The 14,862-nt window shown below is 52.6% G+C and overlaps 1 protein-coding gene across 1 annotated transcript in view; it reads left to right on the top strand.

The window, feature by feature from the left end:
- Positions 1–2,799: 2,799 nt before the first annotated feature.
- Positions 2,800–14,862, top strand: part of adamts10 (ADAM metallopeptidase with thrombospondin type 1 motif, 10) — a gene marked incomplete at both ends in the record, with an annotated part of 36,455 nt that continues 24,392 nt past the window's right edge. Inside the window, 6 exon segments of the mRNA XM_080536508.1 lie at positions 2,800–2,902; positions 8,175–8,596; positions 10,176–10,335; positions 10,744–10,946; positions 12,666–12,749; positions 14,639–14,784. Coding sequence (XP_080392634.1) covers positions 2,800–2,902; positions 8,175–8,596; positions 10,176–10,335; positions 10,744–10,946; positions 12,666–12,749; positions 14,639–14,784 — 1,118 coding nt within the window.

Here is a 14,862-nt window from a genome sequence, read left to right as displayed (position 1 = left end):
TGAAAATAAAGGAGAGTTTGGCCAAGCAGGAAATGACTGAAAGAAGCCTGGAGGGAGGGGGTGGGGGGTGAAGGGGTTTTGGGGGGGCTGGGGCGAAGGAGAGGAGAGAGAGAGAGAGAGAGAGAGAGAGAGAGAGAGAGAGAGAGAGAGAGAGAGAGAGAGAGAGAGAGAGGAGGGGGGGGGGGGTTACAGTTGCTCCACATTTGACGAAAGTAAGAACACAAAGACCCCTCAGTGTTTTAGGTCCTCATACTGTACCTTGCTCTGGCCCGCTACTCACAAACTCAAAGGAAATGAGCGCCACATTAGGCCTCCACCTATCCCTCTCACTCACCTCGCTACGTAAGTCTGGGGCTTGTGGGGCTTGCAGTTGAGGGGGGGGGGGGGACTGCAATATGAATCCTCGCAGATAGAAAGTGAGATTATGAACGTGAAGGACGTGAGCGCGCTTAGTGCAGTGTCAAATCGTGGCAGCTCGCGTCACTGGGGCTTGGAACATAAGGGTCAGTGTTCATTAGCTCGGTGTGTAGGAGGAGGAGGACACAATATGGCCGAGCCTCAGGCCAAGTCGTCCCCTCGGGGATGGACGGGAGCATTGGTCTAGAACTCTAGAGCACTTTCCAAAACAAAAATATTTCCTCTGAAAGCAGTCAAAGAGAGGTGAACCTCAATCCAAGCATAGAGAGAGCTCAGTTCCTCTAGGAAGGGGCAGAAAGTGTTGATTATTTCTGGTCTGGTCTTTTTTCCTCCTTTCAGTCTCTTTTATAAAGACCCAAACATGCATGGACGCATGCACAGACACACACACACACACGCGCGCGCGCGCGCACACACACACGCACACACACACACACACACACACACACACACACACAGACAAACACGCACACAGACAAACACGAAACAGCTAGGCTCTTTATGACTGAACTGTAACACACACACACACACACACAGTTACTCATAGCCCTGTGTGTTAGTATTCAAGAATGGCTATCCCAGCTGGACTAAACAGCACACTCTCTCCCGTCTCTCTTTCAACCCCCCTGAGCATTGCACTCTCTTTTGAGTTTTTTTTTTTTTTTCAGGAGGCAACTTGTTCCCTCACTGTCGTCGCCAAATCGTTTCCCATCTGCTTCCGATTACCTTTGCCTGCAGTTGGTGTAGCGCCAGCCATCTGGACCAGTGTGGTGTTCTCTCCTCTCTGTTCTCTGCCCAGACGGCATTGAGCGAGAGATGGAGGGATGGAGGAGGAGTGGAAGGGAGGGAGGGAGGGAGGGAGGGAGGGAGGGAGGGAGGGAGGAAGGAAGGAAGGAGGGAGGAAGTGTGGCTGGAGGAAAGGGTAACAGAGATTGTGTTTGGGACACTGCATCACATTGCGGGAATATTTATTCAGGAAACCGAATAACAAATGTTTTTAAAAAAGTCACCATGTTCGTTTCCTGGTCCTGGAACCGAGACCGATCTCCTCGTCCAGGTTTTGGATCCTGGGCCTGGGTTGTTGAATGATCCCGATTCTTTTTTCCTATCCAGGATCAGATGTATCTGGCTGATTTGGAGTCGTAGCCAGCTCGATCTGATCCTGGATAGCAATCATTCTGATCCATTCTGATCCAGATTCAACGTTTTGAACAACCGTGTAGCCCTGTAGATCACAGTGTGATGGAGAACCGTGGAGATCATCATTTACTCATTTACGAACAACCCGTGTTGTTTTTCTAAAGCCATTATCCATCTCTAGCCTGACTTATGGCTAATACCCCCGGCCTGTTCTCCATGTGGGTCTCCCCTCTCTCTGCTGCCTGTGAAGTGGCAGCTAGGCAACACAAGGCCCACAGTCAGCCAGGCTGTAGCAAGCAACCCCGCTGGCTCTCCCAAATTGGGTAATTTTCCTCCTGCAGCCACCGACATAACACCCACTTCCAGCCTCCCCGTTCAGCTTTTAAAACACAGCGTTTTACAAGATCAATGCCTTCCTTTCTGCTTGAACTCCTTTCCGGTGAGCTGGGGGAGTAGAAGACAGGGCAGAGGGAGGGGGGGCCCCCAGGTCGAGACTTGCTTTACTCTGGGACGTCAGGCTGTAAGTCAGTGTTTGGACCCTGACAGGAGGGAAGATTGATGAGCTGAATGAGCAACGGGGGGTGGAGGTGGGGGTGGGGGGGGACGGGGGACGGGGCAGCCGTTCATGGAGCACTGACTACAGGCTAGATGTATTTGTGTTGTCAGGGGGGGGACCCTCTTGGGTCAGGGGGCTCTCATGCTCTCTCTCTCTCTCTCTCTCTCTCTCTCTCTCTCTCTCTCTCTCTGTCTCTTCCCCTCCCCCCACCCCTCCCCACCTAACTCTAACCTGTGTTTCCCTTCCACAGGGAAGCCTCGATTACAGCACGCAATTTACCGCCACTGAACTGGACTGAACTGAGAGGCGTAATCTCTCCATCAGGAGGGGATCTCCTTGTGACTCACCCAGCGAACAACAAGAGAGAGAGAGAGAGAGAGAGAGAGAGACGCAGCAGAGAGAGAGAGAGAGAGAGAGAGAGAGAGTCTGTATCCTCCTGAGCTCTCCTCCAGTCATCTCTCTTCCAGCCTCCATAGATCTGCTGCTCTCCTCCGCTCCACTCCTCCTCCTCCTCCTCCTCCGCCTCCTCCTCCTCCTCCTCCTCCCTCCTGCTGCTGCTGCCGCCATGGCCCGTGAGTGCCCTTTGTACCGCTGGTGAGCGAGGGGGGGGGCGTCCGAGGGGGCTGGAGACATGTTGGGACAGAGGCCGGGGGACCGCACTGAAGCTCGCTGTAGTAGTCGTCACTATGGAAACGCTATGGAGGACCTTGGCCTGCATTGTCATCATCGCCATGGTTGCCACCGGGGTCGCAGAAAGTCAGACTGCTGAGCAGTTCACGCAATCACGAGGTGAGGACCGGGGAATTACCTAATAATCTGGTTTGTCCTCTTACCAGGACAGCTCTTACTAGGACAGATCTTTCTAGGACAGGGTCTTACTAGGACAGGCACACTGTAGAAATATCGATGTGTTTGCCATGAACATACTATGCCTATTCACAGTACAGTAAGATATACTTATACGCACGTGTTTGATAACATTTCTCATTCCATTCCATGCGTTGCAATGAGCCCGTCCTCCGATTTCTACCTCCAACAGCCCTCCCTTGGAAGATATTGCATTGCCCGTTCCCCCTGTCTGCCTGGTGCAGCATGCGAGGAGCACATCCAGCTCAATGATCCGTCCCCTAGACCTCATCCACCGTAGCCCCCCCCGCCCCCCCCTCCCTTCCTGAGCCAGCCACACACCAGAGCACTGGAGCACTGGCTCTGCTGGACTTGAACCCTGCTCTCACAAATCACCTACTGAGACAGCGCCACGCGCCCCCCCCCCCCTCACACACACACACACACACACACCCTAACTTAACCTCAGCCAGAGACATGCCCACACACACACACACACACACACACACACATGCAATGACATACGCACACACACACACACACACACACACATACACACACACACACACACACACACACACACACACACACACACAGACACACCAAGTGTGTACCAGATCCCCCTAGGGCTCGGACATAAATACCGTGATGTCCATGACTTGTCATTGAGAACAAGGCCCTGATTGTGTATTTCCTATGCTTAACCCTTGAACCCTCCCCAGTCATCTGTTTCCAATAGTCGGGGCACACTGTTTCTGTTTAAAACCACCACTGGCTTTCTGACATTTATCTCTTACACAAATCTGCACCGCTAAAGAACCCCTTCTCCCCCATCACCAGAAATGAAACCACACGTTCAAATGCAGAGTGACAGACAGTGATCATTTCACGAGAGAAGCCTAGCCTACATGTATCGTAACGTATTCTTCACGTCTCAGGCAAAGTCATGCAATAAGTAGGTCAAAGCTTTCGGTGAAGTCCGTTTGTCGAGACGCAATAAACGAGCGAGCTGTTACCGTCCGTCTGGTGGTGTTATCATCCGTGACAACGCCAGGGTTCGATCCCCCTCCCCGCTGCCCGGTCACGTCTCGCTCTTTATGGACCGCGCTCCGGGCCAGGCGCTGTTATCTGCCTCGGCATGGTAACCCCTTTAAGTCATTTTAGATTAAACCCCTCAAACAAAAACAGCAAATGAAATAATGGGAAAATCGCTGAGGGGCATGAAATCTCGCTGTATTTGCTTGCTCCATTTCGTGACAAGCTGCGGCGTATATTTGGCCGGTGTCTGGGGTGTTTATTTAAAACGATGGAGAGGGCAAATGTGCAGACATGCCGTAGTTGGAGTTAGGACCTCTCTGAATCTCTCATCTCTCTCTCTCTCTCTCTCTCTCTCTCTCTCTCTCTCTCTCTCTCTCTCTCTCTCTCTCTCTCTCTCTCTCTCTCTCTCTCTCTCTCTCTCTCTCTCTCTCTTTTCTTGAAATAGGCCAGTAATGAGGTAAGCCATTGTGGTAATGGCATTAAGTAATTTAGCTGTGTGTTATTAAACCATTGGATAGAGTGTATATATAACCTCTCCTCCAGACTGACTGGACCACAGTCTCATATAAGTCAGCATCGTCAATTGTCCCGGTCGTCACAGTGAAGTGAGACAGACGGAGCTGAGAGGACGCTTATGAGCAGAAGAACTGCTGACAGGGCCCTTTATGGTGACAGAGGCACCCACTCCAGCTGTCTGTCTGTCCGTCCGTCTGTCTGTCTTTCTCTATGTCTGTCTGTCTGTCTTTCTGTCTGTCTGTCTGTCTGTCTGAGCCTGGCATGGATGAGAGCTCATCCCACCCGTGCCCTCACCATTCTGCCCAGACTATAGACAGCTGCAGCACATCTGGGGCAGGGAGAGAGAGAGAGAGAGAGAGAGAGAGAGAGAGAAAGAGAGAGAGAGAGAGAGAGAGAGAAAGAGAGAAAGAGAGAGAGAGAGAGAGAGAGAGAGAGAGAGAGGCTGAGAGAGAGGGACAGAGAGAGAGAGAGAGAGAGAGAGAGAGAGAGAGAGAGAGAAAGAGAGAAAGAGAGAGAAGGCGGGGGGCAGCCCCTCTCTCTGGGAACTCTACAGTAAAAAGGGCCACTGTTCTCATTTCCCTCTCATTTTTTAACAGGGCCTAATTAAAGGTTCCTTTCTTCAAAAACAAAAAAGCTAAAATAAACCTTAACCCTGGGCAGTCGGTGCTTAATGACGGTTTATTTTATAAAAGGTGAGCTCTCTCTCCTCCTTAGCAGAACCTTTATTCTTTTATAGGCCTCCCCTCTTTTCCCCGGTTGCCTTTTTATTGGCGGCTAATGATAGTTTCTTCCCCCTCACGTTGATCAGATAATAGATCAAAAGAATCCCAGGAATGGTTCGGGGCCCGGAGGTGCCGTGGCGCTGGGAGGGTGCAGCTGTCTGTTAATGGTACGCCCGGCGTTCTCTTGTGATAACAGAAGCCCCTGTGTGATGACCCACAGAGGGGGTGGGGCTGCTCCGCACCCTCCCCAGGTGACGTGGGAGAGGATCCGACGTCACACAACCCCCAGCCCCCCCCCCCCCCCCCCCTGTAGAGTAGACCAGGCAAGAGGAGGAGGACCTACTTTTATAATCAGCCCAACACTCCCCATTTTCCATTCTAATATATTAAGTTTGTTTTTCATCTACGTTCCCTACACATGTGGGTACGGTTGTTAACGTAATGAGTCGAGGGTGGTCTGCAGTGTGGGTGGTGGGTGTATGGGGATGGGAGAGTGTAGCGGTGAGTATCGGAAGGGGGGGAGGGGGTAGGAGTGGGTGTGGAGGGGGTAGGAGTGTGGCAGGTAATGGAGATTGTAGTGGTAGGGGTAGCAGGGGTGGGTATGGGCTGGATAGAGGGGCCAGCGGGGGGTGGGTATGGGCTGTATAGAGGGGCCAGCGGGGGGTGGGTATGGGCTGGATAGAGGGGCCAGCGGGGAGGGGGGGGGTATGGGCTGGATAGAGGGGCCAGCGGGGGGTGGGTATGGGCTGGATAGAGGGGCCAGCGGGGAGGGGGGGGGTATGGGCTGGATAGAGGGGCCAGCGGGGGGTGGGTATGGGCTGGATAGAGGGGCCAGCGGGGGGTGGGTATGGGCTGGATAGAGGGGCCAGCGGGGGGTGGGTATGGGCTGGATAGAGGGGCCAGCGGTGGGTGGGTATGGGCTGGGTAGAGGGGCCAGCAGGGGGTGGGTATGGGCTGGATAGAGGGGCCAGCGGTGGGTGGGTATGGGCTGGGTAGAGGGGCCAGCGGGGGGTGGGTATGGGCTGGATAGAGGGGCCAGCGGGGGGTGGGTATGGGCTGGATAGAGGGGCCAGCGGGGGGTGGGTATGGGCTGGATAGAGGGGCCAGCGGGGGGGGTGGGTATGGGCTGGATAGAGGGGCCAACGGGGGGTGGGTATGGGCTGGATAGAGGGGCCAGCGGGGGTGGGTATGGGCTGGATAGAGGGGCCAGCGGGGGTGGGTATGGGTTGGATAGAGGGGCCAGCGGGGGGGGGGTATGGGCTGGATAGAGGGGCCAGCGGTGGGTGGGTATGGGCTGGGTAGAGGGGCCAGCAGGGGGTGGGTATGGGCTGGATAGAGGGGCCAGCGGTGGGTGGGTATGGGCTGGATAGAGGGGCCAGCGGGGGGTGGGTATGGGCTGGATAGAGGGGCCAGCGGGGGGGGTGGGTATGGGCTGGATAGAGGGGCCAGCGGGGGGTGGGTATGGGCTGGATAGAGGGGCCAGCGGGGGGTGGGTATGGGCAGGATAGAGGGGCCAGCGGGGGGTGGGTATGGGCTGGATAGAGGGGCCAGCGGGGGGTGGGTATGGGAGGAGGCCTTATGAAAGGAGCAGGGGCAGCTCCCAGCTCCTCTAACTGCTCCACACTCATTAATTAGACCGGCTTATCAGGTGGCGCTGTCGGGACAGATTAGCGCTGCGCTAAGGAGAGAGGCACAGAGGCGGCACGGTGCCAGGGGGCAGCTGTACAGCTGTGGTGGCTTATGAGTGGAAGGGAGGGAGTCAGGAGGGGCTGGAGGGAGGGAGGGAGGGAGGGAGAGGGTATACAGTACAGTGCGCTTTTAAAACTAGCTTTCTCATGAAGTCTTTCCAAACGTTTGAATTGTACTTTATCTGAACGGTGCCTTGAGAGGTCACCCCCTCCCCCCTCCCCTCTCCCCCTCCCCCCTCCCCCCCGCCCCTCCCCAGCCCTACATGAGCTTTTCCTGTGCCAGGAACGACGAGACAGTTGCCCCTGTGAAATGACCAGTTTTTTTTTATGTGCTGCAAATTGTGGGAGTTGTATGAAATGTTGTAAAGAGTGTGGGGGGGGGGGTTGGAGTCATTTAAAGCTCATATAACTGTTGCAGAAAGTGCTGAAGGATATGAAATGGGGCTGGGGGGGGGATGGAGTGAAGAGGGGGAGAGGAGGGGGGGGGTGGAGGGTGTAATGGTGCTTGCTGTTTATTTAAGCTAGCCCTGGCCACGTATACAGAGGAGCCCAGTCCTGAGACTCACGGTAGGGACACTAATCCCTGGCTGTTTACCCTCAGCGGGGAGGGCTGTTTCTCCACAAAACAAGGCGAAAGGTCTGGATGAGAACGCCGGGCTCATTTCAGCTGACCTTTCCCCCGTTAGTGCGGGTGTTTGGAGCGCCCTTGTTTGGACAATAAATCTCCGGGCCCTGCAGCCAGAGACAGGAAGTATACGATTTCAGGATTGCCATGGAGACGGGCCCACGGCCCTGTGAGGGATAGCGTGGTGGACTGAAAAGAGTTCCTCGAGGGGCTCTCGCTACTTACCGCCGCGCGGCCAAACTCTGGAGCTGTCCACGTCACATTTCAGTGTTAGCAACACTCAGTGCAGATACTACATTGACTGAAACTGAAACTCTATTGACCCTTAGTGCTTGTGTCTCTCTGTCTATCTCTCTCTCTCTCTCTCTCTCTCTCTCTCTCTCTCTCTCTCTTTCTCTATCTCTATCTCTCTCTATCTCTATCTCTCTATCCCTCTCCCTCTCTCTCTATCTCTCTCTCTCTATCTCTATCTCTCTGTCTATCTCTCTCTCTCTCCCTCTCTCTCTCTCTCTCTCTATCTCTATCTCTCTATCCCTCTCTCTCTCTCTCTCCCTCTCTCTATCTCTCTCTCTCTCTATCTCTATCTCTCTGTCTATCTCTCTCTCTCTCTCTCTCTCTCTCTCCAGCTGCATTCCTGTCCAGCCTGGGCCAGTATGAGATCGCCATCCCGGTGCGTGTGGGTCCGGAGGGCGAGACCTTGGACCACCACCAGCAGCACCACCAGCACCACCACCAGCACCCCCACCACCCCCACCACCACCACCACCACCAGCGGAGGAGGAGGCGCAGTGCAGAGGCCCAGGAGGAGGAGCAGCATCAGGAGGAGGGCCAGGCCCAGCTGTACTACCAGCTGTCCACCCCGCGCACCAACTTCCTGCTCAACCTGACCCTGGCGGGGGGGCTGCTGTCCAGGCAGTTCCGGGTGGAGTACTGGAGGAGGGGCCGCCTGGCCTGGAGCCACCCCTACGCCCCCACCTGCCACTACGAGGGACACCTCCAGGGACAGCCTCACACCAGCAGGGTGGCGCTCAGCAACTGTAACGGCCTGGTAAGCCCCCTCTACCCCTAACCTTAGCCCCAGCCCTGGCCCTGGCCCTAGCTCTAGCTCTAACCTTAGGCTAACCCTAGCCCTAGCCCTGGCCCTGGCCATGGCCCTGGCCCGAGCCCTAACCCTAATCCTAGCCTTAGCCCTAGCCCTAACTCATAGCCATAGCCCTAGCCCTAGCCCTAACCCTAACCCTAGCCCTAGCCCTTAGACCTAGAGCTAGCTCTAGCCCTAGCCCTGGCCCTAACCGTAGCCCTAGCCCTGGCCCTAGCCTTAGCCTAACACTAACCCTAACCCACCTGGCTGGCACTAACTAGCTACCCTGCTGTCACAGCCCCAGTGGAGCATGGGTAATGGAGTTCCACAGGTTTCCTCTCCCTCTGAGTGGAACATCTTGATTGGGTGTGCTCAGGAGGGGACAGCTCAGAGCCCGGATGAGAGCAGGGAACACCTGCCTTCCCGAGCGCTCTTCTGATCCCAGGCCAGTAACGCATTAAGGATTACCAAAGTCTTATCACCAGCGATTTCTCCCCCCATGGTCACAATTCATAACGTCACCAAGGGAAACCGTAGCTGGACTTCATTGATCATTGTTCAGTGGGTATGCTCCAATCACGAAAGGTAGACTCTTTTTGAAATCGTACAATCTAACACATGATGGTCATCTTGATCTCCTTTCCGCTCCCCCATAAAAGCATTCCCATATTCCATATGATTTTTTATCCTTTTACAGCTTTAATACTGTAAATCTAATTGGGCCCCCTAATCACTGGGGTAAATAATCCAGTCGATGGATTAGATATGTTCAGAAAGCGTTAATAAACCCTACACATAATTACTTGTGGTCAGACCAGCATAACTAACTGTTAGCAGGGTAACCGCTGTGTGCCCATGAGAGCATCACTAAACACATTACGGGGATTAATTAGGTACACTTTGAAAGTGTGCTGTCGAGAGTAAAGCCGAAGGGGAGGAACGCTCGCTCTGACCCGGCGAGGCTGCGGCCAAGAGATCTAATCGAGACAAAGTGTTGCGGTACAGTGTCCCCCCGGCCGCCTCTCTCGTGTCGAAACACGGAACGAAGCTCCCCGCACTCGAGATAGGAGAGAGGATCATTGTCCGTGTTTATCTGAACCATGGCTCTTGACCCGCACGGAAGAGAGACGAGAGTCTGTGTTTGTGTCGTGGAGAGAATGATGCGATTAGCACCGTTAGCATTGTGTTCAGGGATAATTGTGTTGTTTTCCGAACTTTCTGAGGAAGGGTGAAAGGGAGGTGTTAGGGGTTAATGGTGGACAGAGACCTTTTGTGGTGCTGCTATAATGGGGTTATGTCATGGGGTTCGAACCAGGGTCTCCCCCCCCCCCCCCCGAATGGAAGACCCAAACGTCTACCGTTAGGCCAAGGGGAGATCCTCAAGGTCTGGGGACGGGGGGGGAGGGACGACGACGACTACCCTCGTCATCACAAGTGTGTGATCCCCCGATCACCTCCTCTACCCCTGTTCCGTTCCCTAAAGCCCATCACTGCGAGTCTTCAGAAGGGCTCTTTGGCTCACCTCTGTGTTGGTTGGCCCCTCCAGCAGGGGGTGATCGTGGCGGGGGGCGAGGAGTACCTGATCGAGCCTCTGGTCCCGGCTGAGAACCTCACGAGGGCGGAGAGGGGCGAGGGGCGCCCCCATGTGGTCTACAAGAGGTCTTCCCTCCGCCACCAGTACATGGACCAGTCCTGCGGAGTCATCGGTAGGTTTGAACGTCTCCGGAACCCGTCGGAACCCCTCCGGACCCTTTTTCTGACGACACACAACTATTCGCCGTCTTATGCGGTGAACTTCTCGATCGACTTATGATGTCACTCTGTACTGTTGTGACTGTGAGTAGTCTCCGTTCACACGGACACATTCAGTGAGTCACGATGTTACAGAGGTGTCCTATAGACCTGGGTCCAAACTGTTTATTTCTTTTTAAAAATGACTAAAAAGGTGCGCTTGATTTAGCTCGTCCACTCCATAGTGAAACCAATGAGTGAGGTGTGTAAGCCCCACACTGGTGGGGCCGGGGTGGCATAGCCAAATGAAAATGATTGCGATCCAGATACCCTGGACTGTGTATCAGTGTGGTCTAACCCTGTCCTGTGACCTGTACGTCCAGACGAGAAGCCAGGGAAGGGCGTGGCCTGGTGGCAGAGGACCCTGAAGACCCCGCCCCACCACATGGGGCGTGGCCAGCTGCCTCTCAAGCGCTCTGTGAGCCGCGAACGCTACGTGGAAACGCTGGTCGTCGCTGACAAGATGATGGTCGGGTACCACGGGCGACGCGACATCGAGCAGTACATCCTGGCCGTTATGAATATTGTAAGTTTCACGTCGAGTCAGATGCTGGTAAAAGGGACACTTCACCAATTTTTATTACACCACATTCGTTGTTTCCAGAACCATGCTGGAGATACGCTGCCTGGAGATAACAAATATGATGTAAAAAATTGGTGAAGTGTCCCTTTAAGCTAAGGTGCGTTAGCTAGACAGGCATTGTGTCGCAGATTGTCATCCAGTTGTCGTGTTGAAGGGTCGCCCTGTGCCTCTAGGGTTGCCCTATTCTATTCTATGATGTTCTATTCTATTTTGTAATGTTCTATTTTATTCTATGATGTTGTATTCAATTCTAAAACAAAAAGTATTGGGACAACCGAACATCACACCCATAAGTGACTCCAGACAGTGTTTTGACATCGCTACGAACGTCTAGCTGCATTTTTATAACATCACAACATGCTGATAAAACATCAACATTGCTAAAAAACACATAACTACACATAATTACATGATCAAACAGTCTTTTGAACACGACCCAAAACGAAAGTATGTTTACAAGTCAAGTCTCCCTTACCGGTAGCCTACGGCAAACAAGAACAGTGAATCCAATCCACAAAGTATTTAGTGATTGTTAAACTGTTGTTTATTATATCGAGTGGCTACTTCAAATCTTCAAGTTGCGTATTATGAAAAAAAAAAAAAAAAAAGACCAGATGTTGTTGACACAATTACTTTCACTTAAATGTTCTAGCCTGTCAAGTTTGCGACTGGTTTACGCCTAGACTGGTTGCGTCACATATTGTTGTAAATTTATTTTATTAGGATAAACCCCTTGAGATGAACCATCTCGTTTTCGAGCACATATGTGCTTGTTGTAATTCTTATTCCAAAACCATGGGCATTAATATGGAGTTAGTCCCACCTTTGCTGCTGTAACAGCTTCCACTCTTCTGGGAAGACTTTCTACTATATTTTAGAATATGGTTGTGGGGATTTGCTCCCACTCAGCCACAAGAGCATCAATGAGAAAGGGCCTTCCCCAAACTGTTGCCACAAAGTTGGGAGCATACAATTCTCTAGAATCGCGTTGTCGGCTGTAGCATTAAGATTTCCTTTCACTGGAACTAAGGGGCCTAGCCCAAACCACGAAAACAGCCCCAGGCCATAATTGTGTCCACATACTTTTGTCCATATAGTGTATTTTATGGGTATTCTATCAGTTAGAAATGTTTCTGTCCTCACTTGATGATCTCAGATAGGTGAGGTCATGCCGTGTGTAGCACCATTTCTTTCACAGGAGATCACTTCACACATAGTCAATCAGATGGCTACACACACTCACACACACACACACACACACACACACACACACACACACACACACTCACGCACACACACACACACACACACACACACACGCACACACACACGCACACACGCACTCACACACACACACACACACGCACACACACACACATACACACACACACACACACACACACACACATACACACACGTCTGGAATGTACTTAATGAATGGTTGGACTCGTGTTACCGTCCCAGAGCAGGTTCTCTCCTTCCTGTTACAGAATCCAGTCCAAAACACATGAAAAACAACACTTTAGCAAAGTGCACCGTTAAACAAGCCAAATAATTACACCAGCGGTCAATAATGACAAGTGTCCCCGGGGGTTGTAAGTGCTAGTGGAGGTGCATCAGCTCTTTTTAAGACTGGTCTTTTCTTGTTTCCCTGGAGGTCAGGTTGCCAAACTGTTCCAGGATTCTAGCCTGGGGAACGCAGTGAACATCGTGGTGACCCGGCTCATCCTGCTCATGGAGGACCAGGTACTGTCTGTCCCCCCTAGACCCGGAACCTTCCAAAATATAATCAGTGTCGTGCAGTGGCGCGACCGTGCAGCCAGCTCCCTCTCTCTCTCTCTCTCTCTCCTTTCCCCCTCTTTCTCTCTCCTTTGTCTGCACACACGGAACCTCTTTCCCACCTGTGTTTATGATGTGTCTTAAGTGTCCTCCCAGGTGGGTAGACAGGCAGTCAGACAGGTGGGTAGACAGGTGGGGGTAGACAAGTGGGTAGACAGGTGGGTAGACAGGTGGGTAGACAGGCAGGCAGGCAGGCAGGCAGACAGGTGGCCCAGTGCTGCCCTCTGATTGACATGAATGTCACGTTATGTGACTGCATGTGGTCAGAGGGTTAGGTTTACTCTCTGTGGTCAGGTTAGGGTTACACTCTGTGGTCAGGTTAGGGTTACTCTCTGTGGTCAGGTTAGGGTTACACTCTGTGGTCAGGTTAGGGTTACACTCTGTGGTCAGGTTAGGGTTACTCTCTGTGGTCAGGTTAGGGTTACACTCTGTGGTCAGGTTAGGGTTACACTCTGTGGTCAGGTTAGGGTTACTCTCTGTGGTCAGGTTAGGGTTAGGTTTACTTTCTGTGGTCAGGTTAGGTTTTCTCTCTGTGGTCAGGTTAGGGTTACACTCTGTGGTCAGGTTAGGGTTACTCTCTCTGTGGTCAGGTTAGGGTTACTCTCTGGGGTCAGGTTAGGGTTACACTCTGTGGTCAGAGGGTTAGGGTTACACTTTGTGGTCAGAGGGTTAGGGTTACACTCTGTGGTCAGGTTAGGGTTACACTCTCTGTGGTCAGGTTAGGGTTACTCTCTGGGGTCAGGTTAGGGTTACACTCTGTGGTCAGAGGGTTAGGGTTACTCTCTGTGGTCAGGTTAGGGTTACACTCTCTGTGGTCAGAGGGTTAGGGTTAGGGTTACTCTCTCTGTGGTCAGGTTAGGGTTACACTCTGTGGTCAGGTTAGGTTTTCTCTCTGTGGTCAGGTTAGGGTTACACTCTGTGGTCAGGTTAGGGTTACACTCTCTGTGGTCAGAGGGTTAGGGTTAGGGTTACTCTCTCTGTGGTCAGGTTAGGGTTAGGGTTACACTCTCTGGCGTAACGTGGACCTAATAAGGTTCCTCCAGATGTTTCACAGAAGCGTCTGAGGGCCACTGGCGGTTTTGCGGTGAAGGTCCTAGCAGCAGTCTATTAGAGCGTTTATGATTCATACTCAGACGGCTAAATATAAGCCCTGTAATTTGCCCAGGGAATAGAGGGCATCATCTGACAAATAAAGAAATGAATAAATAAATGTTATGATCATTAGTCATAGTATTAGCTGGTATTATTGTTGCCGTTTACGTCTGTTGAGGTTGGGGTGAAACCAAAAGTAGTCGAGCGGAGCCGCGGGCCTGTCGTTTTCCAGCTGAAAAGTCCCCCTGGGGAAAGCAAACAGGCGAGTCGGGGCCGAGAGATGAGGGATTGTGGGATGAGACAATTGCTAGTTATGTCACCGCGTGCATTCCTGTGTCGTACCCAGCTGCGGCCAGGAGAGCATTCCCTCCCCCCGGCCTTGCCAAGGCCGCTAACGGCAGAGGCAGCTCCTGTCCTCCTACTGTCAATGCAGTTAGCCTGGTGGCTAGCGCCTATGCTAGGTTAATTTCAGCTAGAGTAGTGCAGTGAAAAAGTGTATTTATTTATGAAGGGAAAGCCTTGTGTGTTTCGTAAAGGAAATGATGTGTGTGACTATAGTATATGTGCCTGTTGGTGTCAAAACTCAAATATGTTTTCGTCATCCAGGTCTGTGTCGTCATATACACAACGCACATAGACTTTCCTGTTCTGTGAGGGGTTGATTGTGTGAGACTTTCAGTTTGTGTGTTCTCTGACTTGCTCAGCCGACGTTAGAGATCAACCACCACGCGGGGAAGTCGTTGGACAGCTTCTGCAAGTGGCAGAAATCCATCCAGAACCGGAACGGCAACGGGAACGCCATCCCAGACAACGGCATCGCTCACCACGACACAGCCGTGCTCATCACTAGGTCAGTCTAACCCTAACCCTAACCCTAACCCTTACCTAAAGTGCTAAACTTAACCCTAACCCTAACCGTTTTGAACCT

This window comes from Nansenia antarctica, assembly GCF_963989245.1.
Source record: "Nansenia antarctica genome assembly, chromosome: 7".
NCBI lineage: Eukaryota > Metazoa > Chordata > Actinopteri > Argentiniformes > Microstomatidae > Nansenia > Nansenia antarctica.
This window is presented reverse-complemented; position numbering and strand designations above follow the sequence as displayed.